The sequence below is a fragment of the Wasmannia auropunctata genome, unplaced genomic scaffold (genome assembly GCF_000956235.1).
Source record: "Wasmannia auropunctata unplaced genomic scaffold, wasmannia.A_1.0 LD336106.1, whole genome shotgun sequence".
NCBI classification, from domain to species: Eukaryota; Metazoa; Arthropoda; class Insecta; order Hymenoptera; family Formicidae; genus Wasmannia; species Wasmannia auropunctata.
In genome coordinates this window covers 7,489,317-7,500,547 of record NW_012026784.1, presented here as the reverse complement: position 1 = coordinate 7,500,547, position 11,231 = coordinate 7,489,317, and the positions used below count along the sequence as shown (strand labels likewise).

At 46.1% G+C, this 11,231-nt stretch overlaps 1 protein-coding gene across 3 annotated transcripts in view; it reads left to right on the top strand.

The window, feature by feature from the left end:
* LOC105455555 overlaps positions 1-11,231 on the top strand; it is an 81,898-nt gene that overhangs the window by 52,089 nt on the left and 18,578 nt on the right. The window contains exon 4 of one of the 3 annotated variants that reach the window (XM_011698960.1): positions 768-1,367. The exons of the other annotated variants lie outside the window; for them this stretch is intronic. Within the exon in view, the coding sequence (XP_011697262.1) occupies positions 768-885 (118 nt within the window). The 3' untranslated portion in view covers positions 886-1,367. Of the gene's footprint in view, positions 1-767; positions 1,368-11,231 lie in introns of those variants that run through there. 3 annotated transcript variants of the gene reach the window in all.

Below are 11,231 nucleotides of genomic sequence, written 5' to 3'. Positions count from 1 at the left end.
GGTGTATGCATTTTTTTGTCCCGATTTTATTGTTCATTCAGATACGTCGTCGTCGTCGTCGTCGTCGTCGTCGTCGTCGTCGTCGTCGTCGTCGTCGTCGTCGTCGTCGTCGTCGTCGTCGTCGTCATCGTCGTCGACGTCGTCTTTACTCCCGTCGTTTTCGCTCTTCTCATCCTCTTTCTTTCTTTTTTCACGGCGACCGCGCAAAAATAATTTCATTCCAAAGCGCGGAGTTAATTAGGTTTCTTCGAGATCCTCGGCCGCTTCGCTGACTTGCCGAGGTTACGAAGGAAGAGCATTATTCTCGACCGTCGCCGCTTCATTTTGTCAACTGTGCAACTTTGGCAACGAAATATCGAGCCCCGAGATTCGTCCTCTCATTTATACCTATCTCGTTTATATAGAGGAGCGACTTTTGAAACTTTTCTTAACTACACTATCGAGAGTTGATCATCTCGAAAGACGACGGCGTAATTGATCCTTGGAATCTTCTTCTGCGAAAGTCGACTTATTAATTTTTATCGGCATACCGTTATAATGAATTATTATTAAATGCGTTGCGATGTTCTGCCAACGACAAAATCTGTGCCAGATTTACTTTATATATGATTGCAAAAAATGTATCTCTCAAACGAATAATGTCTCGCGAAATTACTACACACATTTATTCAGGAGTTATCTTCAACAACTAATCATTTCGTTGGCAAAAATGAGCTTGCTCGATATACATTTGGCCTTTTTTTCTTTATGCATGTATTTTTTTTCAGGCGTCAGAAGCATTCGAGGGCTTTCAATTACGGTAAAATGCACGGCGCGGGACGGTTTCACGGGGAACAGTGCAAATTGGATTGCGCCGTACATAAGTATTCAACAAATGAAAATTGATTCTGACGCGTTGCCATTAATAACCGCGAGGCGCATTGCGACCGTCATTTAATGAATGCAAGAACGCCGAAACCGGCGGAGTACTGTAGTGTATTTGTCATATTAGAGAAGTCAGGATAGACACCGCCCGTTAAAAGCACTTTACTGTTTCGCTAATTCCATTTATTAATACAATAATATGGTTTGGCCACTATTTAAATTCGGTCCAACGAGACACGGCCGCCGCCGATTCCTCCATCAACCGAATTTCCACGATACCCGTTTTAATCCTGTTTTTCAAAGTAAACATCAATACCCAAAGTGCTTTCATAACGTTTACGCGTTTATCAGGCGCGGATACATATGATCGATCCGATAGATTGAATAATGCCTCCGATATAACGCTGTACGATTAACCGCCGCGCGTGTACGGCATTTGTATCTTGTTTAACTAATCTGATACGCATAACGCGAAAATATGTGGCAGGAATGCGATTTTTCATCTGGTTCTAGACTTCTTCCCTTTTCCTCAGTCTTTTTAACAATCTAAACTCGCGTCATGATCGCATGCGAAGCATTGTCAAATCAAAGCACATCATATCATATGTATTTTTTTTTTCGAAAAACTGAAATAACTCTTTCTCTCTTCATAAAACAAATATGCTATTTTAATATAATATATAACATTTATCACTCTGAGACACTTTTCACTTTATAAAGACGTTTTACAAAATTCTATTTTTCAAAATTATTGAATATGCAATTACTCTAACATAATGAGTGGTTGCATATTTATCAAACTGGTAAACTTGTAACAATGTATGATTTTTTTTAATTTAGTAATATTTCTAATTATTTTATATATTTTCAGTTGTTTATTAATATTATATTTGGTAGACTTGCCATTATATAACAGGCTGACTATCTATGATGTAAAAAATAATTAACGTGAAAGAAAAATTTACGTTATATTTTATTCATTCATACACGATGTGCACATTCTGCGCGATACACGTGCATATAACAGAGCGTCGCTTCATCTGCCGATATACGCTTACTGATTTACACAAAAGCACAATACAGCGTAGGCTGTACAATTACATTTACGAGTTTTTTTCTACACAGACACACACATACACACACAAAATTTGCATAAGCTTTTTTTCACGTAGATCATAAATTACGTTGAGTTATGCAAAAAGAAAACTCGACATTTTGTCATCGTCTTTGCAAAGGAAATGTATTTTAACTTAAATAAATCTTCCGAATAAAAAAAACAAAGAAAAATGATAATTACCGTTTCCAATGTTCCTCTTTGCGCTAAAACAATTTTTATCACGCGTGAAAAATTGCTTAGCAGATCAGAAATAGTCGAGCCGTGGAAACGGAGATTCTTTGTGCGGTCGATGCGAGGCATCGCGGCGAACCGCGTGCGGTTTCTTCCTGGTTTACTGGCTATTTTTCGCGGCGTAGCGCGCGCGCGGCATGGGCGAACGCACCGCAGATACGCGCGATATTTAATTTTCGTCCGTTCCTGGCCCGTATTAACCGGATGCCTCGGTACTCGAAGCGACGTGAATCCGATTTGCGCCGAGTATCACGACAAAGCGCATCCCCGGGGGCAAGCTCAGGACGAAGCGGCGCAGAACTCGTCGGGGATAATAACGATTTGAGTAGACGGGACATAATGCTAATTCGCAATTTGCAATTCTTTTTACGCGTCTGCCTTCGCCCCCGCTCCGCGCCTGCCTCGACCGGCAGTCCGCGGACGGGACGGGACGGGATGGGACGGGACGGGACGGGGATGGGACGGGACGGAACGGGATGGGACTTCCATTGGATTTCTTACTAACTATAACACCCGTACGACGCCTCTTGATTACAAATTGCTTATTATGCCGGTCGGGGGCCCGCGCTTGGTACCGATATTCGGTGGCCCTGCCCGTAATTTTCGATGCATAATTTATGGTCGATTTAATGAGCCGCGAAAAAGGAGTAAAGGGCCGCGGGGATTATTTTTAATTATCCGAAGAGGAGGTAGAGAGAGAAGAGAGCTGGACAGGCTCCCTGCTTGCTCCTCGTTGCTCCTCTTTTGCCTTTCCTCCTCTTCCTCCTCCTCCTCCTCCTCCTCCTCCTCCTCCTCCTCCACCTCTTCCTCCTCCTCCTCCTCTTCTTCTTCTTCTTCTTCTCCTTCTCTCTAGTCCCCGATACGCCGTTCTTCGTTTCGTTCGATAATACTTTATCGCCTGATGCTTCTAGAGTTATACTAATTACGCGTAATATAATCAAGGCGAGGTGCGAGCGAGAGATTGAGGGGTGAAATGCGGAGGATGAAGTTTGAAAGGTGAAACTGTTGGTTATACGATCGGCAAAAATATAGGTACATCGTTCGATCGTCCTGGGTACATTATCAACGCGCAAATTCGATATAAAATGACGTAATATGTAACGGATAAATTACATGTGATTTATGTGGCTGTTATAATATACCACAAATAAAGTGAGTTAAACTCGAGCGTTTTCGCCCGCTGTGTACGAAGCTTCGGTATCGCATTATGTAAACTCATTCCGACAGATATAATTGTCGCTATACGCACTATGTATAATTGTATTTCTTGTCCGCCATCATATGGGATAATATAGTATTGCGATCAGTAGATGTCTAATTCATATGCGTTGAGCAATTTAGCTAAATTCTTTACGCTTTTTTTTTAATCGTCAAAGATATATATGTAACGGATCTAACACATAATCGTATTTTTTAGGAAAAAAACATTTTTCGATAGGCTGTCGAGATGTCCGCGTAGGGCACAGTAAAAAGTATTATATATATAAACATTTTGCGAAACAGAGAGGACAAACATGCGTTCCAACTGTCTCCGCGTAAAGAAATCGGTGCGACGCCGACAATCCGCAAATCGGCATCAACGCGGCATCGCGCGGTGCGTCCTCGCGCCGTCGCGGCCGTCGTCGAAATGCCGTCACACGGCCCGGGGCTCCGATCATTTTTACTTTTTTTTTTTTTTTCATCGACGTTACTGCACTTCTATTTTCATTCCGCCTCACGTTCCGGCGCGGAGGCCCGCTCGTGGTGGACGAGAAAAAATGCAGCCCCCGAACACGATTGATAGGTACAAGCACACGCGCGCAGCTACCACGGACGTGTGTTACTCCGCGTACAACGCTTCGCGCGCGCCCGGATCGCAACGCGCGGAAGGTGACAGAAAGAGAGTACCGACAGAAAGAGAATAGGAAGCGAAATAGCGATGGACCACGGGAAAAAAGAGAGGAAGGGAGAGAGAGAGAGAGGAGGGGGAGAGAAAGAAAAAGAGGTGGAAGAAGAGAGAGAAACGCAACGCGTAACGCGCGCGTTTCCGTCCATGCAACACACGCGCGCGCGTCGGTCCACCGCCACCGTCGCTGCCGCGCCGCGCCACCGGTGGGACGTTGCTCCTGCAGACTACGTATAGTGTCGGAGCTGTTTTAATGCCAAATGTGTTTGTCCCAATGCATCAACCACTTCTGTCCCGATCCAAAGCCCTCGCACCACCGGCCTCGTGGCCTGGTACGCTCCGCGCGGCCACCTCTGTCCAACTCTCCCGCGCTCTCGTTCTCTCTCTTTCTCTCTTTCTCTCTTTCTGTCTGTCCCTATCTATCTCTCACCGCTATCCGCACTATCTATTCACCTCCCTCTCGCACTACTTTTCGCGGACCAAAACGCGTGCGTATATATGCGTGCGTGCGTGCGTGCGTGCGTGCGTGCGTGCGGCCGCGCGCGAGCGTGCGCATCGTGGAAGAGGACCGCATGTCCGGCCGTACGGCCGCGGAGATGAGAGTAACCGGCATCAGTCTGCACGTATCTCACCCACCGGGTTCCCTCCCTCCCCCCTCTTTCCCCCTTGATTCTTCCTCCTCACCCTCCTCGCGGCACGGGCAGCGCCGGTCTGCGTGCTTTTTTAATGCTAAATGTAGCCTTTTGTTTGTGCGGGTGTATGGGAGATTCGGGCGAGAGGCGGTCGCCCGGCCAGCGCTTTTTTCAAATGCTAAACGCGCGCTTCGTACCCACCCATACCGTGTGCCCGTGCTACGTGGCATCTACAGGGTTGCCCGGAACAAGTCAGCGAACAAGACAGCTGCGTGGACCGGTGACCGGTGTCACCCGTCCACGGGTGGCCGGCGAGATGGAGAACGCTTCGACGTTGTTGAGTGCCAGGAATCTTGTAGCGTTTCGAGTCGAATCGACGAGTATCCCCCAATCGTTTTCACGTTATACTACAATTTCGCGAATCATTAATAACTATGCATCGAGGTATAAATTACTTGTATATCGCGCACGCGTTTTACGTGAAACAAGAGGATAAAGAATAAAAAGTCGCAACATCGTTCCTACGTCAAAATTACTATTAAACAAATAAAATTTTTCTATTATTATTTATAGAAAACTGTATTATTTCGAGAGACCGAAAACATATTTCAACTGTACAATCTCGGTCAATTAATTTTAGAATACTTTATCTAAAATTCTATCAATAAACGATATAGCGGTTGATTAAATTATGTTTCCGGCTAACTAAGCCAATTCGTTAAGTGGCACATTATTTTATTTTTAATGACCGTACGTATTATATCTATTTTATTTTGTAATAAGACTTTTAATTTAGATGGCAAATTTTCCTAACGATCATTACGTTTATAAACAAGCAATATCGAAGGAGGTGCTGTTAAACATCGCGTAAAAACGATTGGATTTTCCGTATCGTATTTTCTATAGCTTCAATCGAGATAATCTCGACAACACATCATTCCTCTGCAGTTTGCCCACGAAAGCAAAAATACCAAATCCGAAAATCGAAAGAAAAGAGCGCGGACTCTCTCTCTCTCTCTCTCTCTCTCTCTGCGTCCCTAGGGCTGCACTTAACGTGCCAAAAAAAGCCCCGGCACTACAAGGGTTAATTTTTCCACGGGGCTTCCTCGCTGGTCGTGGCGTCGCATGACCGCGTCGAAATTTCCTTCAAACGAACCGGTCCGACGAGTTGGTCACTGTTGTATCGAGGAGCCACCGGGTACGTGAAAAGCTATAATGCCACCGAAGCAGCGAGGAGCCGGGGCGCTGTGTGGGTCTGTTTTTCGCACACCGACCGGCCATTCTTTTGTGCCGCCCGTTATTGGTATTGGTCAGTGCCCGTTTCATCCGCGACGTGGCGCCAGTATGTGAGGGTGTAATATTTTTTACTCTTTCCGAACGCCCTCGTACCCCTTCGTGCCCGTCCCTCTCCCCCTCCCCCCTTCCCCCGCCGATCGAGCGAACCCCGGCGCCCCTTACCCCCGAGCAAGCACCCTCTCGCCGAACCGTCGCATTCGTATGCGTGGGTTCGATGGGTATTGATATATTATTCCCAATAGTTCGCTCGCCTTCTCTTTCCCTCCGACTACCTTTCCTCTCCTCTCTCCCTCGTACCCGCGCGCACCCACCTCCCTCCCCCCGCCCTTGCGGCACCACCGCTTTTTTTTTGGCTGGCGCTCCGCGTTTTTTTCAATTATAATTCTTTTTCGTATCCAATCAATCATTAGTATTTCCATTGTCCTTCGGTATTTTCATTTGGCGTCGCACTCGGAGCGAGATGAAACGACGCGGGGGGTGGTTTGTTCCAGTGGCGCTTCCTCCCCCCGCGTCTCTCTTTCGCTCTCTGTCTGATCCCCGCACGACGCTGTGTTCCCATCCGCCGCGTCAGACGGCGCCCTCCCCCCTTGTTCCTCTTGGTATGTGTATGCCACTGGTATAACGATGGCGTCGCCAGCGACGATTCGTTAATGCGATTGAATATTAATTCTCACTTTGTCGACGCCTCTCCTCCACTTTTCCGGGATTTTTTTCCCTCGCGGGATAGTCGGCCGCGTCTGCCAGACGAACACCGCGGGTGACGTACATCCGTCAGCGCTGACACATCTCATTGACGGCTGAAATAATAGATGGCTTGCCTTCCGTCGTATCAGCGCGCGTTAACGATGTATATAATCCTTTTCCTCTATACCGACTATGCCACCGTACCTATATCCGAGGGGGGTAGTCACGTCACACCCGCGTTAAGAATCGGAGCAAATGTTTGCATTGATTTCCGTGAAAGAAAACACTTTCCGCCGTCCGCTATAACTGCGAATTGTCATCTCGTCCATTCACATTTTACCTGCGCTCAAATAAGCATAGTAATTTATACATGATAACTGTCAAATTGTAACATGACAATTTATGTAGCGACGGTTAACAAATGTATCGTTTTAAGTAAATTTCATCGCGGATGCATTACATTTCTGTTTCAAAATGTGCACGTGTGCGCGAGAGTCGCGCAAATCATATTTACAATATCAGTTCTCGTTTATCGGTATAATGTTATGTCCAGCAAGTGTATTATTGTAAAATGTATCGCGAAGTATACAATGGAAATTCGTATGTGCAACAAGTACCTGAGGGGGGGGGGAGAGGGGTGCGGGCCGCGGCCGGGGCAAATGCCGATTTTCCATCTTTGGCTCCTCGAGATTCGCAATCAAACCCCCCGAGCTAAGTGCGCGCTCGAACAGCGCGAGCATAACGACTTGAAAAGTGTAACAGACTGTTTGAAACGCGGTCTCGCGTTATCAGCGGCCGCTTTAGCACCTGAAAATTGCCTCGTGCTTTTTCCACCGCGCGACGCACTTAATAAAACATGCTCGCTTCTCCTGCTCTCCGGACCCCTCGCACCTGTCCTTCTTCCACTCGGCGCGAGTCCCCTCTCTCATTCACACCATCGCCCACGAGCACGCCGGCCCCGCGAGTGTGTACGCCCGCGTGTATACACACACACACACACACACACACACACACACACACACACGCTTTACGTTCCCGTTCTGTTTTCCTTTCCCTTCCTCTTCCTTTCTCTTGGTCACGCTTCAACACCTTTCCCTCATCCTCGTCCCTCTTTTGAGTTTTGTGGTAAACGAGTCTCTTTATCTTCGTTTCTTTCTCCCTTTCTTCCCGTGTCCCCTACGGTTTTTTCCTCTCTTTTTCTCTTTTGCTAGGCAATCCCCTGACTTTCTCTCTATCCCACTCGAGATTGCTACCGCTGTTGCTTCTTTCTTTATCGGATATACTACCTCCTACTAGGGTTCTAACGCAGTATCTCTTACTCGCTCCCTCAGTAGCACGCTCTCCGCGGAACTCCCGACCGCTTCAGAGACAACCAAATAAATGTCTCTCGGACTACTTGCACCGACACTTCTCCGCTACGCTTAGCTAATTCGGCACCGTATACCCGTAAAATTTCGTAACCGAGGTTCACAAAAAATGTTTGAAAATTGGTTAATTATAATTGCGTGGTATAAATTTTTTTTCCCTTTTCCTTTGTAGGATAGTGACCATACTATAAAGCAGTTTAATGTAGTTTACGTTTAATATGTTACAATAAATTCAAAAAATTTAAATTTAGAATTTAAATGCCATTAAAAAATTAAGCGTTACTTTTTTCCCCTCGAGAAATTTATTTATTATAAGGTCAACCATGAATAATGTTACAGAAGATTTTTTTAAGATATAGGAGATTTTCGTAAGATTAATCTATCAATTTCCACTTGGTGCGTCTAATATTATTTAAAATCGTGTAATTTATTTTAACGTCACGCGGTAATTTCTGGTGCGCTCTGACGCGATTAATAATCGCACGAAAAACATACGCAAGATATTCTATGGATTTCAAAATGAATAAAACCTTATCATGACACGTCGCAGGCCGGCAATGCCCGATAAGCGCCGAATGAACTCGTTAATGCCGACATTCCTATTACGCTCACCAACTTTATTGGGTAAAAACGCTCTCCCTTCCGCTGTCATCGCACTCTTGTGCACGCGACAGTCGCGCACTGCGGCCGGATATACACACGTGTATACACGTGAAAGGAAGGGAATACCGCGACGTTGGTCCGAGCGCGCCGTAGCGCGCGGTGCTCTCCCGATGGGCGTGGATAAACGAGCGGAAAAATGGCGGGGTTTGGAAATGAGATTTGCTGGTAAACCGACAATTTATCGTAGGTATCTGCGAAAGCATCTCTTGACGTTCCTCTGACCAGAGTTATAATTAATACGCTCTCGTCACAGTGCGCCCGACCAATATTCCGTCGCGCCCGCACACGTACACAGCCGGAGCCGCGCCACGCGGCCGCCCCGCGGTACGCGTGTACGGACGACGGCGCGCGAATCTGTGTGGTCGCGCTCGCGCACCGACGTGTAACCGGTTGTTGATTAAGTTTGAATGACTGATGCCGCAAAAACACATTAAAACTTGAATGAGTACAGATGAAAATTTAGTCGCTAGGAATCAAGAGACCGCAGAGGCAAATGGCCTGGCGGCCGCACATACGCGCGGACGGAACCTCCTCCTCCACCTCCGCCTCATCCGCCTCCACCCCCGCCTCCCCCCTTACCCCTTCGCGCGCTGGCACCCGGCGTCGTTTCCTCTCTCTTTCGCGATCGGATGCCCATCGAAATACAACTACGCGAAAAACACTCGGCGATTGCTATATCCGCCGTCCGGAGGCACTCGCGTCTGGTCGCATACCGCAACGGAAACAGCCTGTGCACTCGGTTGGCTTTCGACGATCGTTTTTTCGACCGATCGATGAGTCGGCTGGCAAGATCACGGTTTGGTCTGCGAGGCTTGTTTCGAATCTGATTCCATAGTAATAGAGAGGATAGAGCTGTGATCACGCGGCTAGGTCTCTCTCATCGCCATCGCAGATTCGCGGTTGTCCCTTGTGTGATTTATAGATCTTTAGCATTGCACGCCATGCATTTACATCATCTGCCGCAACGATGGTAAATCATGGTGTCTCTAACTTCGCAATATCTTCGTGTCGAACGACTCGGAATATTAAATTTATTACACGAATCGGCGCGGGGTAAACCGTCAATTTTTTTTTCGGTAAAAATTAGCATTCGCTTCTCCGCTATTCTACTTTAATTGGACTGTCAACTCGACGTCCAAGGGACCCGTCCCATTGGGCAAGCATTAAGACCCTTCATTGTCCAGCGTTGCGAACGAATGATCCTTGGGATCATTCTTCCATTCTCGCGATAAAATGCGTCCAAATTGGGGACGTTGAAGACGAGGTACGTATCGGGTGCCGTAATCGTGCAATCTATCACGAATACAAGATCCGCGGATTATCGTAAGACAACTGTGGAAGAGCAGATTATCCCGACTGTCGTCCCGTAAATACTTCAACATCAATGGAAAATCACGCAGATCCAGATTTAGCGTGCGCTCGCGAACGGAATGGGAAATGGGGATCCATCAAACGACAAACTCGCGACTGCAACCGTACAGGCAATAGCAACGGCACAGTGATTGCCAGAAAGAGAGAGAGAGAGAGAGAGTAAAAGAGAGGAAGAGAGAGACCCGCGAGATGATCGTTTCCTCAATAAAAATCGTCAACCAGATCGTAGCTCACGTACCGATACGGGACCGCACCACTCCCCCCATCGGTCCAATCAGAGGCTCCCATCGTCTTAATGTATTCAAATGTAAGCGGTAGCAGTGTTTATGTCTTGACATTGCAAATTGTAGCGGCCGCGCCATAACTTATAGTAATTGCTGCGCGGCGGAGTAATTATTTATACTCGTGATATAGCGTACGGGAGTTACTCACCAACCGGGATCTATATATACACACACCGACATCGAGGCCCATTGTGCGCGTGAATATCGAAAAGGGGCGAAACGGAGTGTGATATTAAACCCGAATTTAAGCGGACGAATCGGCGACTTCGATGCCTCGGCACAACGTAGGACGGTACCCCGTCACACAAGGATCGAAGAAAGAAACTGTAAAATCAACGATTCTTTTTAATTCCATTTTTCTTATATTAACAAGGGATATGAAAATCTTCTTAAATAAAAGTAATCATTGCCCGTATGGGGCAATTCCATTGGTGTTTGAAGTTAAACAAAAAATCTTACTATCGCTAATTGACTGTGCCAATTTTAATGATATTTAATATTGGTTCTAAATATATACAATAATACAACATACTCTACAAAAAAATTCGTACCTCTCTTTTTTTTTGTTTCTACTTGTATTTGTTCCTTTCAACATAAAATAGATTGACAAATGTTAGGAATTTCGTTAATTTTACGTCGCAATTTCTAACGAATTAGATATATTTGCAATGAATGGATAATATTCGTAATATCCATAATTTTACAGGCATTCTTTGACAATTGCATTTTCGAATAAAAAAATTTTAATCTCAAACATGTGTGCCGCCATCTCACTGTCAGTGCTCGAACTTGTACAGTATTTCAATACGTTAAAACTGGTTGTAAATAATACTACGT